The sequence below is a fragment of the Pezoporus flaviventris genome, unplaced genomic scaffold (genome assembly GCF_033815535.1).
Source record: "Pezoporus flaviventris isolate CSIRO_AGI_PZ_B2104156 unplaced genomic scaffold, CSIRO_AGI_Pfla_v1 ptg000036l, whole genome shotgun sequence".
NCBI lineage: Eukaryota > Metazoa > Chordata > Aves > Psittaciformes > Psittacidae > Pezoporus > Pezoporus flaviventris.
In genome coordinates, this window is record NW_026892584.1 from 43,997,220 (window position 1) to 44,024,680 (window position 27,461).

At 40.7% G+C, this 27,461-nt stretch overlaps 1 protein-coding gene across 2 annotated transcripts in view; it reads right to left on the bottom strand.

The window, feature by feature from the left end:
- The window catches only part of MTHFD1 (methylenetetrahydrofolate dehydrogenase, cyclohydrolase and formyltetrahydrofolate synthetase 1), a 45,080-nt gene that overhangs the window by 8,590 nt on the left and 9,029 nt on the right, over positions 1–27,461 (bottom strand). Inside the window, exons 2-23 of one of the 2 annotated variants that reach the window (XM_061464185.1) lie at positions 26,899–26,983; positions 24,531–24,590; positions 23,769–23,822; positions 23,238–23,374; positions 23,002–23,102; positions 21,910–22,046; positions 20,408–20,519; positions 15,134–15,261; positions 14,243–14,340; positions 13,404–13,577; positions 12,756–12,892; positions 12,444–12,490; positions 10,264–10,371; positions 10,091–10,165; positions 8,266–8,368; positions 7,016–7,092; positions 5,964–6,104; positions 2,919–2,987; positions 2,263–2,374; positions 1,972–2,111; positions 1,509–1,550; positions 420–520 (exon numbers count right to left, since the gene is read on the bottom strand). In XM_061464185.1, the coding sequence (XP_061320169.1) occupies positions 420–520; positions 1,509–1,550; positions 1,972–2,111; positions 2,263–2,374; positions 2,919–2,987; positions 5,964–6,104; positions 7,016–7,092; positions 8,266–8,368; positions 10,091–10,165; positions 10,264–10,371; positions 12,444–12,490; positions 12,756–12,892; positions 13,404–13,577; positions 14,243–14,340; positions 15,134–15,261; positions 20,408–20,519; positions 21,910–22,046; positions 23,002–23,102; positions 23,238–23,374; positions 23,769–23,822; positions 24,531–24,590; positions 26,899–26,983 (2,238 nt within the window). The remainder of the gene's footprint in view (positions 1–419; positions 521–1,508; positions 1,551–1,971; positions 2,112–2,262; positions 2,375–2,918; positions 2,988–5,963; positions 6,105–7,015; positions 7,093–8,265; positions 8,369–10,090; positions 10,166–10,263; positions 10,372–12,443; positions 12,491–12,755; positions 12,893–13,403; positions 13,578–14,242; positions 14,341–15,133; positions 15,262–20,407; positions 20,520–21,909; positions 22,047–23,001; positions 23,103–23,237; positions 23,375–23,768; positions 23,823–24,530; positions 24,591–26,898; positions 26,984–27,461) is intronic. The other variant, XM_061464186.1, reaches the window with a different exon arrangement.

Here is a 27,461-nt window from a genome sequence, read left to right on the forward strand (position 1 = left end):
TCTCAGCCCAGAAAGCCAACTGCATCAAAAGGAGCATGACCAGCAGGTCGAAGGAGGTGATCCTGCCCCTCTACTCTGCTCTTGTGATACCTCACTTGGAGTATTGTGTGCAGTTCTGGTGTCCTCAACATAAAAAGGACATGGAACTGTCCACATCGTCACAGGCATCTTTTGTACACAGTAATATGGCCAGTTGGGGCATAAGTAGTGGCAGATACTAGCTGTAAAATCCTAAGCTAATTTTAATTAAGGGATGCATTTAAAATGGCTAAGCAGAGCTCCCCTATTTATTCAACATCTTCCAACAACGTAAAATGCTGCAAACAATATATGAAAAGTACTGAAAACAAGAGATTGCTAAATATAGCAGATAAAATGTCAAAATTTTACACCAATGCACCACATCTCAGCTCGCTTACCTGAAAGCATTGACAGCCACTACTACTGGCACACCAAACATCCGTGCATTTTGGATTTGCTTGTTTAGGTTACTACATCCTTTCGCCAACAGTTGAAGATTCTGTAGAAAAGACAGCAAGCAAAAAGCATGTTTTATTGGGGCACTGAAACTTTTGTTTCAAATCCACTATGTCCACAGCTAATGATAAAAATGTCAAAATGGGAATGACAATAGAAAGACCAATCCCCAGTGGTGCTTTCTGAACAGTCCAGATCAATGCATGCTCTTGAATGGAAGATAGGAAAAGAAATGAATACTTCTAATGATCAGTGGCTCCAGCTGCCAAGCCAAGGTAAGAGAAATCCCTTTTTATCATTTTTTTGTTATTCTTAGTAAGTTAATACCCGTGCTCATTAACTCCCCACAGTAAAGCCTCATTTTCCTCTTTGACACATTCCTCTTTATGTATTAAATATCATTAGCAGTGAATTTCATGACACTTGTTTGAAGTCTGTGGCGCCAGCTTTCGGCTTACACATATTTACATTTTGCAGCATCAGTGACTACTCATGGAGATGCGGACATTTCATCGCTTCCTATGCAACAAATAATCCATACAGAAGCTCCATAAGTGAAAAAGCTACAACAGTGTAAAGAGAGCCAGACCATTTATCCAAATTTACACAACCATTCAAAGAACAGGGATAGAAGCCGAGACTTTAACTCGCTTTTCTCTCTGGTACTGCTAAGAGAGTAATTAGAAAGGCACTCTGAATATTCTCAGAGACAGTATTTCAGCCAAGCAATTACTCCATACTGAGAGGGTCAGGGGACACAGAGTAGATATTACTATGAAAAACTGAGTGCAGAGACAACTGCATGAGCTCAGGAGAAACAAAAAGGCTAGGTCAAGTACAAGAAATGCTTGAAAGAGCAGAGCCAAAGTAACATTATTGAAAAAAGAAGAACATTACAGCTCATATGAGGAAGCATTTCCCTGGCAGCTAAAAAAAGTGACACACTAGCTATCCAGGTGTTCACTGCCTGACAACATTGTGGCATGACCACAGTTAGACGGCCAACTGTCACAACAGCTAAAGAAGGTTACCTCTTCCATGTACTCCTTTGGTAAAGGTACCCCAGCAGTGACCTGGAAAAAAAGATGGAAATCTGTAATATTTTTATCCATAACAGCAATTCATGTTTGATTCTTATTAAACTGCATCAAAATACAACATTCTACTCCAGGCTGATTCCTTTCATAAGAAAAAATACCAAAAAAAAACCAAAAGGAGAGAAAGACTGCAAGATGCACTCACAACTTAAGACTGAGGTAATATCACAAGCGCCCCAACATACAAGCACTTCACTAAGATAATGAAACAAGCAGGTAGGTTCCTGTAACATACTACAACGAAGCAGCTTACAAGCAACAGAGACATAGATTCCTTTTACAACTGCCAATCTCAAGATGATTACAAGCAGATTAAACCATACCAGGCTTTAAGTGACTGGATCAGAACAACAGTAACAGCCCCTCAGGCCTAAAGAAAACCTTGTCTAGTACTTACTGTAGGGCCCCCTCCATGCATTTTGAGAGCTCGGACAGTAGCAACCAACACCACCACATGAGGCCGGAGACCAGAATAGCGGCACTTAATATTAAAGAATTTCTCCATGCCTATGTCTGCACCAAATCCTGCTTCTGTAACTAGAGTAGGAATGAAAAAAAAGCCTGTGAGAGAATTCATGTTCTGATCATATCTGTCAAAAGTTTCTTCCAAGACAAAAAACCCCATCATGATAAAAAAGGCATATCCCTCCCTTCAAAACAAACAAAAAACCACACCCTATACACTTACCAACAAAACCATCTTTACCCACAAGCTTCAGTGCTATTTTGTCTGCCAACACTGAAGAATTCCCATGTGCAATATTGGCAAAAGGTCCAGCATGAACAAACACTGGTGTTCCCTAGAAAACGGCGGGTGTGGGAGAGAGAGAGAAAGAGAAGATCAGAGGCTACAATTTATTAGATCAGCAGCATTTCAGGAACTAAGTACTATGGTATCTGAAGGTAAAGAAAAACACTTTTCGAAGACATATCTTAAAGCCTTCTGATCAAACATTTGTTGTCAGTAATAAGGACTGCAGGGCAAACAGGATTATAATAATCTGCACAAGTGGAGATATTAATCCTCTTAGGAAAAGGATGGCTAAGTCCCAGAAACTCTCTGTCATTCTCCTGCATTCACACCATCCAGATTTCCAAAACACTTCCTGGCATTAAAGACAACAGAACAGAGACATGAAAATTTATTGCATTGCCTTGGGGTCATCCGACAATGTCAGACCTAGAAAGAAAGCAGCCTTCTCCCCTAGCCCTGAACCTTAGGTAGGAAATCACAATAAATCCCCTACTGTATGCCAAGTAAGCGCACACTGACTGTGATGAATGAACTAAATCAGTTGCTTCTTGGCTCCAAGAATTCATGTCCAGCAAATCATCTTTCCTCACCTCTAGTGTCTGCATGAGGTTTGGTTTAACAGCATCTTTCATCAAGACAGCCAGAGCACCAGTCACTCCCTAAGGGAAGGAAAAATAAAAGGCAATCAGTACCAAGACAGCTCCTATGCAATGTCAAGGCTCAGCTTTTTTCCTGGTGAGCTTTCAGGACCATACAATCATAGAATAGTTAAGGTTGGAAAGGACCTTAAGATCATCTAGTTCCAACCCCCCTGCCGTGGGCAGGGACACCTTACGCTAAATCATATCACCCAAGGCCTTGTCCAACCTGGTCTCGAACACTGCCAGGGACCAGAACCAGCAGTTGCTTTAGATAACATTAACACTAAATAGGGCAAGGCAGAATAACGACCTTTACATTCTTGTAAGAGGATTAATGATTTCTGTTCAGGGCAGCCTCTCTGTTGTGACCTTGCTTGGCCATTACTTGCTATAGCAAGGTTAGTAAACAGTAGCTATGAGAGAGTAACCCTTAGGTATGCATGTTTATGGTAGCCCATTCAGTAGTACAAAGCAATGTTGTTAGGTTTTGCAGGCAGACTGGTCTTGGACTTTTTTCCTTCTTCATGTCAGCAGCTAAGCTCAACATATTGGTCTTGAAATGTTGCAAAAAGCTGCTACATCCCACCCTAGTCTCTTGTGCAGAAATAACTTTTAAAGTGAACCTCTATGCTCATGAGAAAGACCAGGCAGCCATCATGAAAGGCAAACACTGGAGCCCATGCTTCCTCTGAGGTGCAGCAATATACCCTGCTGCAATTGTCTCCTGCTAAGTGAAAGCTTGTGAATTCATCCACATTTGCCTTCCAAAGAGAAAATGAGGGTTTGGTCATCCTTGTGACTGACACAGTCCAGTGGGAACCAATCTGGCTGCTACCCAGCGCTTGTAAAAGTAACTAGAATTGCTATCATGGGTACAGAGACAAATGTTCACAGCAGTTATGAAAACCTTGAACCATTTACTTTCCTTTTAATTTCAATGGGATTGCAGCACTCATTATATGTTTTTTTTTAAAGACATTCACTGCTTTGTTTCATTAGTTTCAATCTTGCTACATGAAAGATTATTTAACATTTAGTGGATAAGCTTAAACTTCAGTCATCTCCAGAATAATCAAAACTCCAGAGCATGATTTCCATGGCGACATTTCAGGCCTGTGTCACTCAGCAGCACTTCAATACATCCCAACCAAAAACCTGCAGTCAGTTTTCAATTCCACATTTCTTCCGAGTTTCTTCCTGGTGCGCTTCCTGGTAGCACACTCCTAACACTGGTTATGTCACAGCAGAGGGACCCAGACATCTTATTATGCCAGCGTGGTCTCTGTAATCACCACATTTCTGCCTGCAAGAGGAGCACGTAAGGATGCATTCCTAATGATGCAAACTTATGGCTGCCATCTTTGCAAACATGTAACATTCAAGAGAACCTGCTGAACAGGTCGGACACCATCCTCCATTCTGCAGTTGCAATGGACAAAACTGAATATAATTATTTTTTTTTTTTAAGTAGAAAAAAGAAGTCTTGAGATTCGTCTTCTGTCACCTGGTCTCTACATAAAACTCAGAGCAACTTGCTACCCAAGCACCACCTGCCTCCACTGCAGATGGGCAGCAGGAGAGACTCCTGTTTTCTAGAACAGGGTTTAACTCTGGTAATTAAGGATAAACTGGCAGCATGCTAGCAGCAGGAATTAAAATATCAAAGCTGGCTACAGAACTTTGGCACGTGCCCTCTCTCATTCCCAACAAATGCCTTGCATAAAGACGTTTACAGACAAATGGTTCCCAGCCTTGCCATTTTCCTGCAAGGCCAGAGTCCGGCTACATTGCTAATATACTGTTTCTAGGCTTATCCTGGGAGGAAGTAAAACAAACAAAACAACCAACCCCAAACACACAAGAAAACAAAAACCCCCCAGCAAGATAGCAAGAGCTGGAGAGGCCTTACTGCTGCATCACACCCTGCTGGAAACACTGGTCAGCCTATGTACCCTGTGGATTCTTTTATCTCACTGGAAATGCTCATTCAGAAAACGCAAAACAAACCTCATTAACACCATAACATACAAATTGTTAAGACTTTTATTTTTTGCACAGAAGGCTGTGAAGTATCTACTACACAGGAAGCAGTAAGCACCCAATGTATCTCTATTGACTACCAATATCTGTATCTGTTGACTACTGAACAGTGTCGAGCTTGTTCTGTCTTTAAGCCAATTAGCAGACCATGGTTCAACCTACAGGGCTTGGTTCGCTTTCCATTCTCCAAATAGGGTTGCCATATTCAAAACATTTATTAGAAGTGTCTGGGGCACAGGCTATTCCACTGAAACCATGATGGAGCACCATCTGTGAGAGTGCTTATCCACGTATTCAACAAACATGCCAAGAACTGTACTAAAGTCTTGCATGGGCAGCTGCAACTGCTGCTTGGGTCTGCTTTACATACTGGCAATAGACATCACCAGCGCTACTACATTTAGCATTTCATACAGTGGAAATAAAAGATTTGTGTCCCTCATCAAAGGTTGCCATATGGAGACCTTGCACTTTCTGCAAAGGGTTTAGCTCTTATAGCATTCACAGCCTCCCAGAATGAGATATTTCATAATCTGTAATAAAATTTGCATGAGGCTTTAATCCTGCACAATGTTTTCCTTACTCCAGGGAGCCTGAGAAACAGGATGGCCAGTAGGATACATTTTGAATTCTTCCGATTCGTAAATATGCTTTCTGTCTAGAAGACACCATGTATTTCCCCATTAATTTCTATGGGGTTAACTTCAACTAGACACACAGCACATCACACAGGACCTGCCAGGTCACCTTCACACACACACACACACACACACACCCCCCTCTGGATAAGGTGCTAGCCACAATTAAGTAAGAAAATCTTCATTAACTCCATGGGCTAAGACTTCATCTTTGACCTTCTATATGCTAAGGTCTTTTCTGTACTGAATTGTCTATGCTTTTCAATCCAAGGACTTTCAGAGGTAAAAGCATTTAAAAGCTGAATGACTCTCTTACAAGGTCATCTGTTGTAACTGGTTCTCCCTTCTTGTTGGAAGCCACTACCATTCTGCCCAGTCGCTTTTTCATATCGTCCAATCCATCAGAGAGTGCTAGAACTGCCATGATTTCGCTGCTCACTGTGATATCAAACTGAGCCTGCAAGACATCAATACAGAACATGAATTCATCAAGATTCCCTAGCAGCAGCCCTTACCTGCATTAAATTCTTAAAACAAGGCCAATCACCACCACAACAAACAAACAAAAAAATTGTAAAAATAAAGCTACATTACTCTCAGAACACACTTCATTTAATTTGGACAAACTGAATTTTTTTTTCTGCAAAATTAAGTAAAAAACTATTTTATTCCATTGCTATTACATGACTCTCTCCTGGTGCATACATTAGTGATTCATGTAAGAATGCTTAACACTAACAAATTATATTTTTGAAGACTGTACTAACTCATCTATCACTAAACAGTACAATACATGACAAAAAAAAAAGATTCTATAGGAAACAAAGGGTAGAATTCATCTAACACAGACACCGCCATCAAAGCTAACACCCAAGGGACATTTCAAGTCAATAGAAGGATGCTTTTCTGAGCACAATTAATTTGAACTATTAATTTGACAGTTACTTAAAGGATAAGAGGAGCCACAGCCCAAATTGCCTGTTTTTCTCTATTGATTATATAATGAATCTACACAACTAGCTCAGATACTGTAGCTAGTTTTGGCCAGATACATCCCACCCAAAGGGTCTGCAATGGTGAATATTAGCTATTGCCAACCATCATCTTTACAGAAGGCTCCCATGTACCGCTTAGCCACAGTCATCCCAGTTTGGGAAACCAGCATTCAGGAGAGATCAGGGAAGGAGAGAACTAACAATAAAACCAAATATTGCACCGGTAGTAAATTTAAATGCTTGGTTGAAGGGACATTCTTTCCTTCAACAAGATGTTAGTCAAAGATGGAAATACCTGGAGTTATAGAAATTTGGTTTAGGACCACGTTTTTCAAAGTATTTTTTAAAACATATAACAAGAGGAAATAATTACCGTTCGTGAGAAGCCTTTTTCTGTTAGAGACTGTCCAATAGTGATTTTCCTAAGGAACCTGTCATTTGTATCCAATACTGTGAGGAATGCAGAGAGAAAGATGAGAAGTCACGTTGCAAGTCATGTTACATTTATGCCGTATGACAAACACTCAGCTAGATCACTTATGAAGGAAAGACAGCAGTTTGACATACCAGCCTCTCCCACAGAATGACAAATGCTACTCAACCTGATCCTTCCCCTAGACTGAACTGTGAAGTTATGATACCCAAAGTCACACGCAGACCCTGCACCACATCCAGAGGGCATCTATGTCCTTCTGCGTGCACTGACAAATCCAAAGTCTCTTCGAAAAGCAGAGCTGCTAGTATTACTCCAACTGCATTTTCACCATCATTAGTCAATTTGAAACCAGGAAATTATTACAGCCAAAAAGAAACAAAATTATAGCTTTATAAATTGATAAAATGGCCAGATACTACCATTTAGTAAGAATAGCCTTACACAGACCCATTAACTCAAATTACTTTGGAAACACAAACCACCAAATACTGGCTTAAATCTGCTGTTTCTTACTATCTGCTTGAAAAATTTTAAGTATTTTATAAAATATTTCCTATGAGGCAGAACACTTCAGCCCCATCACGAGTTATGAAGCAAATTCTGGAGAATACATTTCACACTATTTTAATAAGAAGGAGGAAAAGCAATACTCTTGGGGTCTAAATCAGAAAGAAATTTCCGTATTTGAAATTTCTTCTGCTAATGAAATACTAAATCTGCCAGATCAGAGATTGATCTTACCTTCAAGTATCTTTAAAAACCTTTTAAAACTCTGGCCTTTATTTTCTGTCAGTCCCCAAAAGAGCAAGTGGCAGATGAAACTGAGTTTAATCCCAAAGCAGAACCCTCTCCTTGCTCTCAGAGCTTTTTCAGTCAGATTAAGAAGCTGTTGGCTACAGCTGCCAAACTCAACTCTCTCATTGACTGAATAATCTGGGAACACAAACCCGCACAATTTGTGAAGTCTCAATCTTTGTGAATTCAGAGTGGATTCAAAGTCTGTGTATCAGATCCTTTAGAAATGGGATCCAGATGCAGGCATCTATCCCACCAAACACTAGAAAAGAGAGGCCAGCCCTGCCCTCTTTCCCATTTTCCCAGGAAACACAGTTCCGGCTGCACTTGCAAACCTGTTTCTGACACACATTTTGTTTCTTGATAATTCTTTCATTTAATGGCTCTTGTACCTCTTTGCCATGTTATGGTTCCTGGGTCAATGTCCAATCTCACAAATAAATTTACTTCTTCCTTTGTCAAAGCCATAGGATCAGTTTTGTTAATGCCCAATTTCTATGGGAGGAAAGGACAAATAAAAGAAAAGGTATAACAAAAAGATTCACAGAAATTAACTTTTCACTAGAACAATGAGCCTTCAGCAGCAGCATCTGCATCTTTAGAAATAAGGAGGAGCTGCCTTTTTGGTTCCTTTCTCCTAGACTCCACAACAAGGTAACATGATCCATTAGTGTGTACCTGGAAGCAGTGCTTGCTGCTGGCCAGCTAGTAAAGGGCAAGGCAGACAATAGAGCTCATTAGGGCAGGTTGTTTCCAAGCTTTGTGCAAAGCATCTACAGAAAGAGAGCTCTGCAGCTCTTACATGCCTTGCTCTAATCATTAGTCTCACATGCTCACATCCATTTCTCATTAGTTTGCCTAGGGTCACTGCACACACACAGCCATACGTATTTTAAGACACTGCTTTCAGCATGCTGGTTAAGCAACACAAAGGAGGAATTAAACAATTCAGTCACAAGGCTGTCAGCATCCCAGGAAGCTGATCTTGAACATACTGAGAGGATGGGCAGTTTGCCAAGTTGCTTAATTGAAAGAAGAATTATCTCAGGAAGTCTGATACAAGCACAAGCTTAGGAATAAGGAGAATGTTGACTTATGAACAAGCTTTTTTAATTAACCAGACAGCTAATATGTATTTTTCTGAAGAACAGCAGGGAAGAAGAAAGTCTGTTCTCTTTGTCAAGATCATCATTTTGGGAAAAAAACAAAACAAAACCAACCAAACACCCCCTCCCCCCCAAAATAAAGATAAATATAATCCTTCTGGAGTATTGGCATTCCATTCACACCTCAACATTTAATAACCATAAGAATGGTTAGGTTAGAATTCTCTCAGCAGTCCTTCAGGAACACCAAGCAACATGACACACCTTCTTTGCTCAGCAGTAGAAGCAAGCCACACATTCTCTAACACAGAAGACATTATACCCAATTAATAAATCAGAGTTTCAGCTTCCTAAATAGTCTGACTATTGCTCCTGACTTCCAAATGGACAACTGATCCAGCCTGAATACTGTACAAACAGGTTTGTACCTTTAATGACCTGAGCAGGCTCCAGTCTGTCCTCCTAGCCAGAAAGTCCAAGCCCACAGCAAAGCTATTCCTCTGTTAATCTTCATTTTTTGTGGAAGTCAGGGACACATGCTAGGTCACATTCATTTCTGGGGATCAGAGGAGCTGTGGTCTGCTCAGGGTCACTCATCTAACTGGGAATTCTTTTTTTGGGAATAGGAGGAATGGGAAAAAATGCCTGTCACCTATACTGCCCTTTCCCATTTTCTCCGTCTGGGTAAGACAAAAAATTCTCTCTACTCTCCTTTTGCTGAATTTTATAAACTACCTTTTTTTTGTGCTTCATTATCTATATAGCTGTCACATGGGAACTATTCATCTCTAGCTTGGTCCTTTCTTAACTGCATTAAGGACACTGAATGGGCACCATTAATAAAGGGCACTAATCCCTTTGCCTCTTCCCACTGTGTTACTCATCAGCATATGATAGAGTTACATTTATGATTCTTCCCCTTATGGGATGCATCTCAGTTTTCTGTGCTGTAGAAAGGGCTATTACATTTCTACACACTTTATGTAAAAAATAAAATGCCAGCAGAATAACCTAGAGGACAACACGAGGGCTTCTGTAACCTAGTTCTGCCTACATAAAGGATAAGTAAAAGGAACAGAAGTAGAAACCAACGTGAAACTGGTGAAATTACCTGTAGTCTTCGGATCTGAATGTCTGAGAACTTCCTAACACCATTGTCAGAAGGCACCAAACGGTTGTAGAGAGCCTTACATAATGAAACAGATAGTTAATTATCAACACCAGTACAGCCAAAACATCTTGGCCAATGTGGGCTGGGCTCAAATGCCTAAGTAAAGATCATACCTGGTCAGTCTGAGTGAGCTCATGGAGTATACGTGCATCAACAGCAGCAGCAACCAGGTTGTTGGCTGCAGTGATAGCATGGATGTCACCAGTGAGGTGAAGGTTAAACTAGAGGAGATAAAACATATCAGTTACCTCATCCTGCTGCAATTTTCATTTATTTCAGTTCACCATAGACAGATGGAAAGAGAGGTATTAACAGCAATGTTAAAGTGGGTGAGGATGGAGGGGGAGAGATTGCTCAGTGCAGTATATGGAAGAGAGGAAAGAATTCCTCTAAAACAGAAAATTCCTCCCCCACATTTATGTCACTTAAAAACTTCCAGAACAAAGCTTCCAAATAAAAAGGTTTGAGGTTTGTTTGCTTGTTTTCCATGAGAATAGTTCTCACAGGCTCCTTGACACCTGAGAAGACCATGGTGTGGCATGTCTGCATTGCTCTTCCTTCACCTTCCTTCTGACCCACTCTTTTTGCACAAACAGGTTTCACACATACATTAACTGAAGCTGCTGCTGCTCCCACAAAGATATCTGAGCTAAATTGAAACTAGCAACCTTGTGTAGTGCTAGCAGTAGAGCTGTAGTTGCACAGAGCTCTGCATAAGCTAACCACTCAAACACACGGTATCATCGGCAGAACTTGTAGACCATGTACTACACAGTGACACTGCTAATAGTTTTCTCGGTTCTATCTCATCAAAAGATAGTTTGAGTGGGTTTGCCAGCATGCGTTATCTAGCTGCACTGTAGCTATGATGACAAAAGGCTTGGGATATACAGCTTCTGTGACAAACCTGCATTATGGCAGGGGAGTAAAAGGTGTGGTTAAAACAATACTCTGTAGCTGAGCAGCAAAGGAAGATGAAACGGGGACATCAGAAAAGGTGATATGACAAAAGATCATACAATAACATTTTATGGCAGCCTTGCTATTGTCATCTTAAAAACCAGATAGCTAAAAGCAGAACATAACTAGTCACACACAGCAATTAAAAATCCTAATTAGTAAATGCTGATTGTTGTCTCATTCTACATACATGCAATAAGAAGCAATTACTACTACCTTGGTTCTGCAGTATGACCTCAAAAGTGTTTCAATCGCTACCATTTTCCTAGGATGAAAGCTGCATGCAGAAATATCCAGTGATGGATCAAGGTCATTAGTGTAACTAGTGACTCCAGATACTTCAATTTTACGAGACATGCATCAACTAAAACACCCCCACAAAACTGTGTATTTATACCACGTGGGTCATACTTAAAGAAAGTCCTTTCAGCCAGTTTCGTTCCAAGAGTGGAGCTGTTTCCCACTGCTGCATAGAGTGAAGTATTTTGACTCATCTTATTAACAATCCCAAAGAGGAGGAGATTATTTTTCCTGTCACATCTGTCTTTCACACATGTTCTTGGCACCTGACTAAATCAATATTCTGCCTCCTTAACATTTTTATCTTTTATGGACTTGCTGCATCAATTGGAACAAACAGCCCTTTTGATCATTTCTGCTTTTCTTCCTAAAATTGCCCTGTGTCAATCTATAGTGCACAAGACAAAGGTAGAATTCTACAGGCAATTACTCTGAGAATTGAGAGAAGCACGAGAGCACGTGCTACACGTGCCTTTCAATTCCCTGCCCCCAGACACAGGATTTTACTTGCTGCCAAGCCACATCAGAAATATTCTGCAGTGCCAGTCCCCCACAGGCTGAAGTCTTGGCATTACTGATTCCCAACTTCCCTTTTTTCCATTTCATGTTAATAATCTAAACCAGAAGTACACCAAAATAGCTCACAGAAAGAGTCGGTGACCACTGCTGCTGACAGAACTACTTAATATGCTTCCAAAATGTATTACATCATTATCACCTTCATTTCAATGCCGGGAAAAAGAGGCACAGGATGTGCTTTTCTCAAGGGTATACAGCAATTCAAGGCAGAGGAGGGAAGGGAATAGAGAACTGGGAATTCCTAGTTCTGCGAAGTTCCCTGACCATGCAAGCACCCTTCCGAAACAGCCAAACACATTTAAAAGAAAACCAAACATAAAACTGCTGAAATAAAGCATTCTTCAGAGTGCTACACTGGGCCATAAACAATAAAGATTTTGCAAGTTATCCAACAGCAGTATCTCTTCAAGGTCTGTGAGCTCTATGTGCAATGAGACTTTGTATAAAGAATTACCTCTTCCATGGGGATAACTTGACAATAGCCACCACCTGCAGCTCCACCTAGAGAGAGACAATAGTCAAATCACACAAATAAAGGTCTCTCTAGCCCAGAGTGGTATTACACGTGATTGTTTAATGGCTTTAAGAAAGCAGCTACTGTTGAGCAGCTTAGTTTATATCCCAGCATAGAACTTGAAGACAATGCTGAAGGTATTATTTTCTTAAAAGGAAATGCAATTGTAATGGGAATTATGCAGCCGAATGAAATCTCTGAATTCCATCTTCTCCCTTTTAGTTGAACTGCAAGCAACAGAACAGTTGATACCTTTTATACCAAAGGTTGGTCCCTGAGAAGGCTGACGAACACAAGCAAAGACATTCTGGTGAAGGTGTGCTCCTAAGGCTTGAACAAGACCGACAGTGGTGGTGCTTTTCCCCTCTCCCAGGGGAGTAGGAGTTATCCTGCAGTGAAAAACCAGAACAGACACAACTAAACCCTCGTAGTGGGTGAGACTCAAAACACTTACAGGGCTAAAATAGTTACCCAGTAGTGGCAGTTAATGCCAATTCACATTCTGGGTTGGCTCAGACTTGAGCTAATCTTTACCAATTTGAACTTGGAATGAGATTGGCAAATTATAACTGCTGAAGACCTTCCTCTGAAACAATTTGCTAGTTATTTCTGACGGCAGGTTCCTAGACTAGGAGAACTCTGACTACAATCCAGTCTGCCCTTTGTAACCCTGACACGCATATCAGAACTATTCATCTCCAGGAGAGAAATGTTAAACTACATTCCCATGATTTGCCACAAGAGATAAATCCAGATTTTCACAGCATGTTTTCCTAAAACCCAGAGCACCCCATAGAGTCACTTTATCAAAAGACAGTAATTGAACAACATGCCATGCTAATAAAACTTCTTTTCACCTTGACATCATGTAAGTAACATCTCAGTTAAAGAAATACCTACCCAGTAACAACAATGTATTTGCCATCTGGCTGGTTCTTCAACCGTTTCAGAGCTGACAGATGAACCTTGGCTTTAGTTTGGCCGTAGAGTTCCACCTCATCAGGGAGCAGGCCAACTTCTCTTGCAACTTGATCAATGGGCTTGGGTATGTAAGACTGCGATATTTCAATATCACTTAAAGAAAGAAAGGTAAACCTGTAAGTCAAAGACTTCTCACAAATTCCCTGCTTCTGGACAACAAAGTACAAACACCTTGTCTGCATTTTAAAAGGGAAGCTTTAACCCCTCCTAGTTAAATGAAACAATCATACTGATACTGGCTACATCAGAATAGACGAAAAACAAAATACCAAAGTAAACAACAAAGCTATCCCTCAATCCTCCCCCCACCAAGAATACCTTTTTTGTAGGCAGTATCTTATGCTCCCTTATGGTATTTGTGTATTTCAAGTGATCTTTGGGGACTTGACACCAACAACTGCTACTTCCAGAAGCCAGGTATTTGCCTTGTGAGAATGAAAAATTTCCCAAATCCATGTGTCTCACTATCTGTTGAATCAGAAACTATCTAGCTGATCTAAAAAGTCTGTGTAAGTCCATGTTTGTGGCTTAGTATTATCGGGATGACACAAGCCTACACTTCAACATATGTCACAGCATCACTGCAAGTTAGCTATGCTCCCTTAGGAAGGCCTCACAGTTTTCTCTCTAGTTCTCTCTAAACTTCAATGCCAGCTACAGTCTACATATATGTATGCCCCATATTACACAAAGCTTGGGAACAGAAGTGACTACTATACTGTATTAATATTGCCAGTGGGTTCATTTGAAAGCATTACCTTGGAACTGGCATCTTTAGGGTCAGCTGGTTGTATTGGATACTCCATTTCCCAGGTTGGAACTTCTCCAGAAAACGCTGTGCGCTCTCCACTGTGCTCTAAAATGAGCATCAGAGGGCATTATAGCAATCAACTCTTTGAACCATGCTGGTTAACAATGAGACTCAGAAAGGTTCCCCTCCACCCAGCCCCATGTCTCAGTTTGGGATTAACAAAGTCCTTTGATTAAAGCATTTGCTAATAATCCAAAATGAGATTCTGCTCATAGTTTTCTTTAACACCCCCCCCCCCCCAATAAAAAACCAAATCAAAAACCCCCACATCTATCCATCTACTGATCCATATTCCAGTGTGATTGATTTTTTGGAGTGCTCTGTGCCAGCAGGGTTTCTCAAGCAAAGCGGGAAACAGGGAGCTGGCTTATACTGTTACTCTCCTTCTTTTTATCCAACATACCTACAGATAGTTTAGGAATTACAGCCAGAGCATTGTAAGAGAAGCCCATTTCTTGCTGTTTTGCCAGCAGGCTCAAAAAAACCCCAACCCACTTCTCTGTCAAAAAACCAAACTAAACCAACCAACCAACCAACACCACCCCCCAAAACAGCCTCCCTCCCCCCACCCCCAAAGTCACAAAAACCAAAATGCACCCCCTGGCCCCCCAAAACAAAAAAACAAACCCCACAACCGACGAAAAAACCTCTGTCCTAACATTTTCTTAAGGTCCATCTTCTTCCTCAGTTAACTGAATCAAAATTGTTTGGACTAGGAGTTGGAAACCCTAACTACACCTCTGTAAGAGCAAGAAGGAAGCATCAGTTGCCTTGGTAGCATGCTGGTGGTCAGAAGCAACATAATCTAGAAGTAAACGTGGAGGAGATGACCACATACCTGCATCAACATGGCCACAGTCATAGGCCCAACGCCACCAGGAACTGGTGTGATGTAGGAAGCCTTCTCCTTTGCTGTGCTGTATGCCACATCTCCTACAACTCTTTTTCCACTGGCCTTTGTGCTGTCTGGGGATTTAAGGAAAAAGTTCTACATCACATTTCACCAAAACAAAAGGGAAGCCAGCAGTGACTGAAGCTGAAGTATTTTCCTCTACTGGAGTAAACAAAACACAAGGTGAGTACTCAGAAAGATGCAAAGAAAACATAAGAAGTTAAAACATCAAAAGATTAAACTGTTATTATCACACTTCACTAAGAGTGTCAACAGCTCATGCAACACATCATAGAATCATAGAATGGTTTGGGTTGGAAGGGACCTTAATGGTCCTTCTAACCACCCTGCCATGGGCAGAGACACCTTCCACTAGACCAGGTTGCTCAGAGCCCTGTCCAACCTGGCCTTGAACACTGCCAGGGATGAGGCAGCCATAGCTTCTCTAGGCTATGTGTTCCAATGTCTCACCACCCTCACAGTGAAGAATGGGAAGAAGTATCTTTCCATTAAGCACCATTTATCCTCAGCCAGATAGACCTCTCCTTGAGGATGCAATTATTTTCTCAGTGGCACATAGCCCATGGAGCAGTCCAAAGATGACTCCCAAACAAATACAGGGGTGGAAAGCACAGATCAAATTTTACATCTGTGTAATAATAAAACACAAACAGAACATACAATATAGATGTCACCTGAACAATCCCTTCACAGCTCCTGCTATACTGTTGTGAAGGATTAGTACAGCTTCCAGTTTGAAGGAGATACAAACCAATGGTCTAGAAGAAGTGAGAGAAGAAACATGGCTGACTTGTTCCAAAAATCCAGGTTTACATTTGCTCTGTTCAATTTTGGAGGACACCTGGGCCCTACTACCAAATAAAATCATTTGCCTTTACAGAAACTGAAGACAGGAAGTGCTGAGCTACTCAACTTCTCATTGCCATTCTAATGACGGACTGGTAAATACTGCAGTTCACAGAGATCAGTATTGTCAAAACAAACCTCATAGGTGGCTTAAGACAGCATCAGTAGAATAATCTCCTTTTTCTCTAGGGAAAAAAGAAAAGAAAGAAAGAAAAGCTGCATCCTGCTGCACTGCATGGCCTGACAATTCAGAAGCAGATACAGCATTTTTTCCCAGTGGCGACCTTTAAGCTCACCCATAGAGACAGAAAAAGACAAAATGCTTTAGTTAAGTTAGCACAACCATCTAAAGAACTCACTGGTTATAGACACAGCATATAAAAAAAGAGAAAATTTAAGTCTCTCCTGGAATGGCAGATCCTCATTTCAGATATAAGGACTCTATGGAACTTCTAAGCAGTGTGAAAATCTGAAGACAGATTTTAATGCTGTTAACATTGAAATATATTGCATACAATAAGCGTATGTTTGAACAAAACACAGTCAATTAACTTTAACATACATTTGGCAAGGGAGAGAAGAGAAACCAAACTCCTAAACAGCTGATTATGTTAAAACCAAAAAGAGAGAACAAAAGCAGCTCCTGCCAACTCTGATTTTTTGCTGCATTATTACTGACAATTAGCAGTTTGGATGCTTTTGCTGTGTTTGTGCTTTAAGCAACAGCTCTTCCCCCTGAAGTTCAAAGCTTGAATGACATCACAGCTGTTAAACAGTGTTTCTACAGCCACTGTCAGTTTTGTTGCCTGAACTGCAGGCCAATCTGGCCTTCCAGCCCAGAGATCAGTTTAATTAAGGTTGCAAAAGGCAAATAACATAATCATAGTTTCTTCCAAGGACACCAAGGAGGCCTACCTGCTACCCTGACCAGGAAGACTCTAGGCCCAAGAATGATGAAAACAAGTAGGCACACGAAACACAAATAGCCTAATCCGTTACACAGACGTGGTGACCACAAGCTAAACAGACCCCCAGTCCTTGCCTCTGCATCTGCTCCTCACGCCAAGCACTGCTGAGCACAATTTAGGATTAACTTAACTTCTTAACAACTTAATGCTTGATTAGCCTTAAAACATCAGTCTTTTGAAGGAAAGCTCACATACAACACTTTCTGCCTCTCCCCATAATTTTACCTTCTCAGTATTCCTCATTACATTCTTAAAAAAAACACAAACAAACCAAAACCAGTTACAAACAGTAACTGCGACACTATAACCATTCCCAGTGCCTGTGTTTTCCTTAGTCCCATAGGTTCTGTAGCCAACTGGAACACATGAGAGAGCACCTGAGGACCCTGATATCAAAGTGAAAGGCATATCTACACACATGGACTGAACAGGTAAGATGGTCTCCATCTACCTCCAGAGACAGCTGCGTGACAGACAGCCTGAGCGTAGCTTCTGGACTGGAGCTAATTCAGCTACTTTCAATAGATAAGGGCTGGGAATATTCGCATGACTTTCAAGCAAACTTTTGCCAATGTACATACAATTCTAACAAGTTTCTGATGGATATATGACTGTAAACACACAAGCCCATACATGACCCTTATCTATAAAACATTAGATCACCTGCTTCCAGTCTGTTTATTTTCTGTACAGCACTGGGAAAGGCGTTTCATGAGAGATCCAACACAGTCTGATCTTATAGGCCTATGATGGCACCTTGATTCCCAGTACATGAAGATATAAACAAAACATCAAGTCAAAGCTTTCTGTATTTTTCTAGCTCTTCTGGTGTTTAAAGAGCATGGCACCAAGATACACAGAGGCTGAACTTCCTTTGCTGCTCTTATATCCACTGTTCAAGATTTCCTGTTGGCTGGGGTTACAAAACCCCACAGCAGAAGAGGACTCTGAACTGGGTTGCTTCCTCCATCAGGACTCGGGAGAGGGACACTCCAGAGACTATGACATCTCTGAGAATATTCTCTACCTGCACTGCTCTCTCTTCCTGTAGCAGAGCAATTTCTACAGTCCTGGAATAAGGCATTTAAATTTTTGTTGGACTAGCCCTCTCACTGCAGCAGTGAGAAAGACAAATACAATCCAGCCTGGAAAGGGAATAAGACACAGTTGTTTGCTCTAACAGAGGTTTCAGAAGATCCTCCTTCCTCTCTCTCTAGCTGGAGACCTGGAAGAAATTCTGTTCAGCTGTAGTACATGAACACAAAACCAGATGTGCCTAAACTACCTACTCTAGCCTCCAAACTGGCAGCCTTGGGAGCATACAGGTCACCTGCCATTCAAATACACAACAGCTGGATTTGCATGGCATTATGTGGCTATAACTTTTTTTAACTCCAACTTGGCAAGCCTGCATGAAGTCAAGGTCCTGATATGTCAAATCATATTGGCATTTGCCTGAGAGGGCACCCTAAGTTGCAAAGTACGGGTATATTCAGAGATTGCCATGTCCTTCAGCTGTAACTCACATCTACATCTAGGAGACACCGAGCTGGGGGCACTTACAGCCAATGTAAGATGTATTGGAAATGTGTTATTTCTCCCCTCATTCCATTCAAAGCACTATCACAGCTAGCAGCAATATTCTATCTGTAGAATATTGCTGCTAGCAATATCTGTACGGAGATGTAGCTGGAAAAGCTGGCAAACTAGCTACTGTTTTTTTTTCCTGTAGCATTACAATTCCCACAATTCTGGCACCAATTTCCCAAAAGATTCATCTGAGAACTTTTTCACAACCTATCAGAAAGCAAGAAAGCGGCAGGAAAGCTCAGCAGCTTCAGAAAACCACAGAAAAAGAAGTCCATGACATTCATTATTTTGAAACCTCAGAATTTCCATGGCACTCTATCAAGTACCAGACTACCAAGTCTCACAATGACATTAAGCATATTGCCATGCAACACTGACTAGGCTCATAACTCAGTGCACTGCCCAAGGTGCACTAACTGCAAGAGTCAGGGATGTGTCCTCAGAGATGCAGTTCACATCAAGCCTGAAAAAAAAGGTCATACTGTACATCAGAAACACAATGGTAGTTTTATTTGCAACGTGTTAATGGGGGAGATTCCAAGCCGTTCTGTTTCATGCAAATAAGCAGTGACCCTATGGGTTTTGGCGAATTGCCTAAGTTTGGGTACAAATACATCAAACAACAAACAGCAGCAGCAGATGACTTTAATTAGACAGAGGATTAATGTTTTTAAATGCAACTCAATGTCATCTTTGAGGAACAAGACTTCTGAACAGAAATTTCTTTATATTCCATTAAATAATGGCAACAGAATGACTGATTAATTATGAAAACTACCTTCTAAAAGCTATGTGGGTGTAGTACAGAGATAGTTGGATGGTGACTAATTTTCCATATCATTCAATATCTGTAATTTGGATTTAAAATGAGATGAAAACAGAAATTGCCAGACTGCCTGTTCCTTCTTTACAAGGAAGGAGTAGCTAAGTGAAACCCTACCCTAAAATCCATTATGTTAAAGCACTTTGTTCTGTGCCAGAGCCACTGTCACCAAATACTCTTGCAGAAGCTGCTTTGTTTCAAGACAACAGCCATTCAAGCTTAAGAAGTTAATGTTGTGACTCAACAAATCCCCAGCTACTTGCTTGCCATTTATGTATTTCAAACAGAACAGCTTATAAGATCTAACTGCAAAGTAATGACGGCAAAGCTGTGCGCTCACAAATGGCAACAGCAGCAAGACTTCACTATGTAGCTGGAGCAAATTACATGGAAGGAGTAGCTAAGTGAAACCCTACTCTAAAATCCATTATGTTAAAGCACTTTGTTCTGTGCCAGAGCCACTGTCACCAAATACTCTTGCAGAAACTGCTTTGTTTAAAGACAACAGCCATTCAAGCCTAAAAAGTTAATGTTGTGACCCAACAAATCCACAGCTACTTGCTTGTCATTTATGTATTTCAAACAGAACAGCTTATAAGATCTAACTGCAAAGTAATGACAGCAAAGCTGTGTGCTCACAAGTGACAACAGCAGCAAGACTACACTATGTAGATGGGGCAAATTACACGGATATTCTTTTGCTGTATTCCCTAGCCTCCTCTTTCCTCTACTAATCATCAGCATCATGGAAGGCAGAAATAAAACTGCCACTGATCTGCTTTAGGACAGTACTTCAGAACCTCTTTTATGCTAGCTTCTCCAGGGGTTGCAATCATTACCTAAGACAGACTTAAAAGGGAAAGAAGTCCTATTGACTAGAAACACCAAGGAAACAGTATCCTTGTACTTACTTAGCAACTGAATTTATATACAAATAAACACATTCCCACTCTTTATACATTACCCACACACCTGGCACATGGTTAATTCCACAGTCTATTACGATCGCACCAGGTTTGATCCATTCACCTTTCACCATTTCAGCTTTACCAGCTGCAACCACCAGGATATCAGCTTTACCAACCTATATGAAAAAAAAGGCAAACAACTCTGTATCACACTGACTGTGGAAAAATGCAGAGCTGCTTCAGCAGCTTCAATTGCATGAAACTGTGCGCTCACCCATTGCTACTGAAGGGATGAAAGGGCATCGTCAGCAATTAAAGGCAGCTAGCAGTTCCTTGGCATGGACAAATTCCTGTGATCAGAAATTATGGCCTATTTTCACACCCCTACCTTGAATGACTGCTAGTCAACGCTTCCTTTGAACCTCCTTTGAACTCCTCCATGATTCCCAAGTGGATCATACAGACTACTTTTAAATAAAATTAAAGCCTTCTCCATATTCTTATCTTTCTCCCTTCAAATATCCTACATATTCAGTTGTTCTTTTCAATGCTAGAAATACAACCAGCACTCCTCAGTCAGCAGCCAAGAACAATCCCTGCACGTTCACCCTGAAGTGAACTCTTAAGCGTCACTTCACTTGTCTTGAGATTTTTACGTCCAGGATTGTGTAACATACAACTCCAGGGAAGCTACCTGTAATTCAGCACTAATATTTGATCAGACAGTACTCAGGAAATTTGACAGATTTGGTCACAAAGCTGGTGCTGAAGACACTGATTAAAGCTCGTCAGTTCCTGCACTGCTTCATTCATGTTTGCTTAGGAAGTGGATAACCCTTGGAAGTTTCTCTTTTTATCTTCAAAGTAGATAAATTATTTTTAAGATTTCATTAAGAATTAGTACTTCAATTGTTAATCAACCTAATGACAGTCTTATTGAACAGCAGCTTAGTGGCATGAAGCATTGCAGTATTTCTGATCTTTGTGAGTTATATTCAAATACACCTACCCCCTTTTCAGCTTTAATACTTGCCTACAGAGCCTGGCAGTGTTGATTGCTCTATGAAATCCAAGTAGGTGGCAGCACAGCAACACACTATTTCTGTCATTCTCACTGCTAGAGAGGAAAATGGTACCAACTCACAGTCATAGAAAATAGACTGGAAAAAAAAACCAAACTTGAAGAAAGCATTTTCCAGCCATTAGAGCAAAAGAGTACCTGGCCCTTCTGGGAAGAAAACAACCCCCAAAAAGCCAAAACCAAACATGTTGTCTTGCAGGCCACTACATGGAGGAAGGGATGTTTAAATTCTCAGCACTTGCCCAAAGAAAATAAGAATTTTACTGTTATAATTAAACCCCTCTAATTAAGGGCAAAAAATAACCAAGATCCTATTCCAGTGTAAGTATTCACACAGCCATGCAATGAACAGAACTGGCAAACTGATTCAGATGAAAGACGAGCCAGACCTAATGACTTGGTAGAAATACACCAAGCAGGGATGTGCAGACAGCACTGGCTTGCAGCAGGTAACTAACAGACTCATGCATCCAGCCTGTTCTTACCTCCTCCGCCAGTGTTGAGGTCTTTGAATGGCAAGTGGTTACAGTTGCATGATTCCAGAGCAGCAGATCATGCATGGGAGCACCAACAATCTTACTGCGACCAACCACTACAGCCCTTTTTCCTGCAACCTGGATGCCTGCACCACAGAAAGTAAAAATAGGCCATTGTACAAACTAACCCAAACAGCTCTGGAGTCTTTTGGTCAGTTTAAGTCTGGCTCTGGTACTTCAGGATAGTTGTGGTTTAAGCCCCAGCCAGTAATTCAGAATCATGCAGTTACTCCCTCCCTTCTTCCCTTCCACCCTCCATCAGTTCCCAGAGGGATAGGGAAGAGAACTGAAAGAATATAAATCCCACAGGCTGAGATAAGAACAGTCCAAATAACTAAAGGTATAATACAAAACTACTACTGCTAATAAGAATAATGATAAGGGAAATAACATGGGGAGAGAATATAAAACTTAAAACGGAAACAAAAAATAAAAAAAACAAACCAAAACCAATAAACACAAGCGATGCGCAATGCAATTGCTCACCAGCTGCTGACTGATACGCAGCTCAACCCGAGCAGCAATCTGGCCTTTCGGGTGACTCCCCCCCAGTTTATACAGTGAGCATGACCTGCTGTGGTATGGAATACCCCTTTGGCTAGTTCAGGTCAGGTGTCCTTTCTCTGCTTCCTCCCGGCTTCTTGTGCCCCTCCTCACTGGCAGAGCATGAGACTGAAAAGTCCTTGACCAGGGTAAGCATTACTTAGCAATGACTAAAACAATGGTGTGTTAGTTTGTTCTCAGACTAAATCCAAAACCACAGCATTGCACCAGCTACTAGGAAAGAGAAAATAACTGTTATAGCTGAACTCCAGACAAGGATCTATTTTTCTTCTCGGTTGTGTGTGACAGGGAATTGGAGTTGGGAGGGAGGAAGGAAGGACCACTTTAAAACCAGTTTTTTTACTATCTGAAAAGGCAGAGATGACATGCGGCATCTCAACAAAAGTTTTGATGTGAAGCACAGCCTTGCAATGTGCATAATTTATCCTCTTACTGAAGACTACTGCACTCATGAATAATGGATGGAAGCCTCCTTACCTGTCTGTCTGATAAGTTCCATGCATCCTTTTGGTGTACAGGGAATAAAGCAGTCTCCAAGGTCCCCTCTAGAGAGTTTCCCAGCATTGATGCTACTTAAGCTGCATTTTGAAAGAATAAAGGCCAAGTAAGATTCCCAGCCTCATTATCACTGTTTGAAGGGAAAAAAAAAAACAAAAAAAAAAGTTTTCTTTCTGGAGTGCCTGTCATGCTCTCCAGGGGTGAAGTCAGTTTACCCATCTACATCCTTCTCAGGTGCAACAGCATTGGTTATTTTTTCTGTATTGATGGGTTTATCAGAGTCAAGTGGCAGCTGCACTATAAAGCCATGAACAGCAGGGTCTCCATTCAAAGAGGCAATGCACTTGAGGACCTACAAGTAAAGACCAAAAATGCAATGGCCGATAAACTGAAATATGACTGATGTAAATAAAAAACCATAATCCTATCTGGATTAAAAGATACACACAAGAAGTTTAGTTTTTCCACCCAAAAATATAATGACTCATATTTTTTTACTTTTTCAAAAATACCTGTTAAAGTCTAAATTTTATGTTGTAGTTTTTTTATTTAAAAGCTAAAAAATAATAATAATAAAAAAAAACACATCAAAACCCTCAGCAGGTTGCAGCTGTTTTTTTTAATTAGTTAATATCTACAGGCAAGTAGTCTCTTTTTCATATAAAAAGAGAGGACAAACGTAAGTTCACCTATTGAGCTCAACACCAGTGTTATGTATTTTTTCATTACTGGCTATAACTACTTACATCAGCTTCTGTTGCTGTGTTTGGCAGTTTTATGTGATTGGCACTGATCCCAATCTGCAAATGAGAATACCAAAATTATATGATTTCTGAATTGACATCAGGGATTGATGTGGCTATTCTCCCAGTCCAGCCCAGTCACAGCTACATTCTATCACATTTCCCAGGTCTGTCTCCTGTTCCTGTGGCTACAGTCCTATTATTTGGAAATACTATCAATGAAAGAAGAAAGATTAGTGCTTTGCCTATATAGATCATTCCATACTTCAACTGTCCTATTCACCTTTTGACATGAACATAATCTGAACTTGACAGCATACTGCCTTGAAATGCCAGCAAAGAAGATGCTAGATATCACACAGGGAAACAGGGACTAATCTACATTCCCAGCCCTGCTATAGCATGTAACATACCACTTGGTGACAGATGCAAGGCAACTTCAGTTACAAGACATTCAGGAAATATAAGCACATGGTGACAGGTCAGGAAAGACAGAGCATCAGCACTTCAGACACATGTAATCTAGGAGATGATCCCACAAGAAGTGGCACCAGCCCACACTGTTGTTACTGGAATACCCCACTTTGCTACACGTCAGGTTACACACCTACACTACTTACTTACAACAAAGAATTCAGGCCAACACTAGTTTCTCCAATACAGGCAAAGCTTAGACAAAACTATTTGATTTGCATCTGTGTTTTCATATTGAGATTGGACCTACTGTGGGAAGGTAAAAAGAAATATTAAGAGGTTGGGCATTACCTCAGCAGCAGCCTTCAGCTTCATATTAATGTAAAGGTTTGAATCATCCCGATTTCCAACCTAAGGATGAAAAGACAGTTGAGTCATGTTGCAGAATAGAGACCCAGATGCAGGCTGAGATGGGCCTGACCCTTAGCTTCCTTTGAGGTACACCAAGATGGCAGAGGTATTCTTGAGTAACTTTAAAACACACTGGTAGAGGCTTTAAGCATGCGAAGCTAACAGGAAAGATTTCCTATTTCCTCCATAAACACCATTTTCCCTGTTGAAAAACCTTATGAACACAGCGCTCTCCAAAGCAGAAAATACTACCTGCCATCTCATCTGAGAAAGTTAAATCTCTAGCTAATTAACATGATCAGCAGGCATTGGTAACATTAAATTATTGGATTAAGGCGCTCAGAAAAATTGGGCCTCTCTGATATCCAGGAAACTTAATTTTATGCACATACATGTGCCTTTATGGAGCAAATTCTTCTACTACTGTTTCAAACTTTGAGCATTTTCCTGCCAAACAAAAAACACCAAAACTAGAACAAAGCAATGCACAAAAAGAAAGCGGCAAGTGGAGCAAATGCCTGTAGTTTTTTTACAGTACTGGGTGCTTACAGTACAGCTGCATTTCAGAAGACTCCTTGCATCATTCAGTATGTTTTATTAAAGTAATATTCCTTGTAACCATATGAAAATGAGAGGCAAATAAAGAAAAAGCTGATAAGCAAACTCTTGAAACCCCATTCCCTGATACTTGAGGACTATCCCTGGTGCTCACACAGATTACAAACTACAGGCGTGACTGCATTACCTGGTCACTCAGCATACACTGGTTCTTCTTCCCTAATGTTAGACAAAGGGGCTATCTCCCCTTTAAAGCCTGTTAGGTTTAGGAAAAGGTATGCCTCAGACAGGGCAGAAAAGAGTGCAGGGATCAGGAGACGTCAGTCAACAGACCACATATATTTTGTGAAAGAGGTCATTCCTGACTATGGACAAAAAAATTCTTTGATCTCAGAGGACACTAGATACCTCTCAAGAAAAGAGCATGTATTGTGTGAGGTACTACATACCAGAAACAGCTACTTGTCCTAACTTAACTGAAAAATAGACAGCTGAGAGTATCTTTATTAGGAGATGAATGCCAAGCCCAGACTGTTTGGTAGCTTACAAAAGTGTCAGAAAGCCAAAAAGGAAAGAGGTTGTAAAGGACTCTGAGACAATCCAAGACTGAAGAGAACAAAGGCCAACCAAGAAAAAAAAATCCAACATCATAAGACAGCTATTTTTTAAGACAATTCACAAGGTCATCAGTTCAGCAACTTCCATCAAAGTGACCCTTACTAAATTTTAAGACTTTCCTCCTTTTTTCTAAACACCTGAAGACAAGTTTTCTGTAGAGATTATCTTTTTAAAACTAATGTAAAAGAAAAGCAGAAAAACCCCAAACCACAGACAAGTTTGCTCATGGCATTCAAGAGGAGCATGGTCTTTATGGACTACAGTGGTCTTCACACCAGAATCCAGAGACAGGTATCAAGAGCTCTTCAGAAGCCTAGAATACTGAATAAGGAGAGAAGACACTTCTCTAACCAGCCACTTACAATCCGCCAATGCTCTGTGGCCACAGTTTCTTCTTTTTACATGACACTTCCTACTGCTAGTTACCACCTGATCTAAGCATAAAGAATTTCCAATTTTTATAGCCACAAGCTAAAAGAAAACAAAACCCAAACAAATCACCTTAATTCTGCCAAATACGGGCCCAACCCTTGTACTGACAAGTACCTGTTTTCTCCGCAAGTGTTTCTGTGTGGACTCTAGCACTTACACTTCTGATTGACATCAAATTCAGAAATGGGATTTTGCTCCATCCCCCACACTCAAAGCCTCCTTGGCCAAAGGTGGTTTTGATTGGTTCCCCCCACCCCCTTGTCTCTCCATGTTCCGATTTAACAGCATAACAAATCCTGTAATAAACACATTTCAGAGATTTCTGGTACAAACACGTTTCTGAAAGCTGACAGACTTCGTGGCTCACAGAAATGCAAAGACTTGGAATAGAGTCTACAAGCACTGCTTCTTCTTAATAGGCAAGAAGCCTACTTTCACCATTCCACAAACACACATGCTCAAACACAACTGCAAGGGTCTGATTTAATAAAGAAAAAACAGCAAAAATCCCCCAAATTGTTTCCAGGCCTCAGTACCTGGGGAAAAGTCATCTCAGAATTGTGATACTATCCTTCAGGGGAACTCCGCTCTTCTGTTCCTTTTAACTGTTATCTGTGCAAAGCAACTTTGATGAAGTTCACCAGCTGTGCACTTACCATTGCAATAGATTTTCTGTAGTTGTCATTAAAGAAAACAATACCTGCAAAATTGCAAGTCCTGGTCTGAAGCCTGGAAATTTCTCTTTCATCTCAACAACTTGCTGCTTTAGTCTCTCTCTCACTTGTCTGAAAAGGGGAAAACAAACAAACAAACAAGGCTGAAGTTAATCAAGCAGCTGAATTCTCATACAGTAGTAAGTCAGGAATTGAAAAGATGACATGTAGGCAGACTGGTAAGTATGTACTTATGCCCAAGTACTTGGGTCCCAGCAACCTCCAAAGAAGGTTAATGTCCATAAGTCTCTTCAAACACTTTGGAAGTTTCAAACTTACTTAACATCTTCTGGGGTTTATGTTGTTTTGGTGCTTTTTTTAAATAATTCTACTTTGTGCTTCTTCACCCTCCTCTTTTCCACCTCATAGGACACAAGTCAAAAGAAAAAAACAAAACCAACAACACCAACCAAAAAAACTAACCAAAATTTGTCATGGAAATTCCTGGGATTTCAGAAACACATCCTCTTTCCACATATGCCATAACAAATCTACCTGTTTTCCACAAGCACTAGTCAATGGTGTCACATATGCTGTCCTGGTAAAGCAT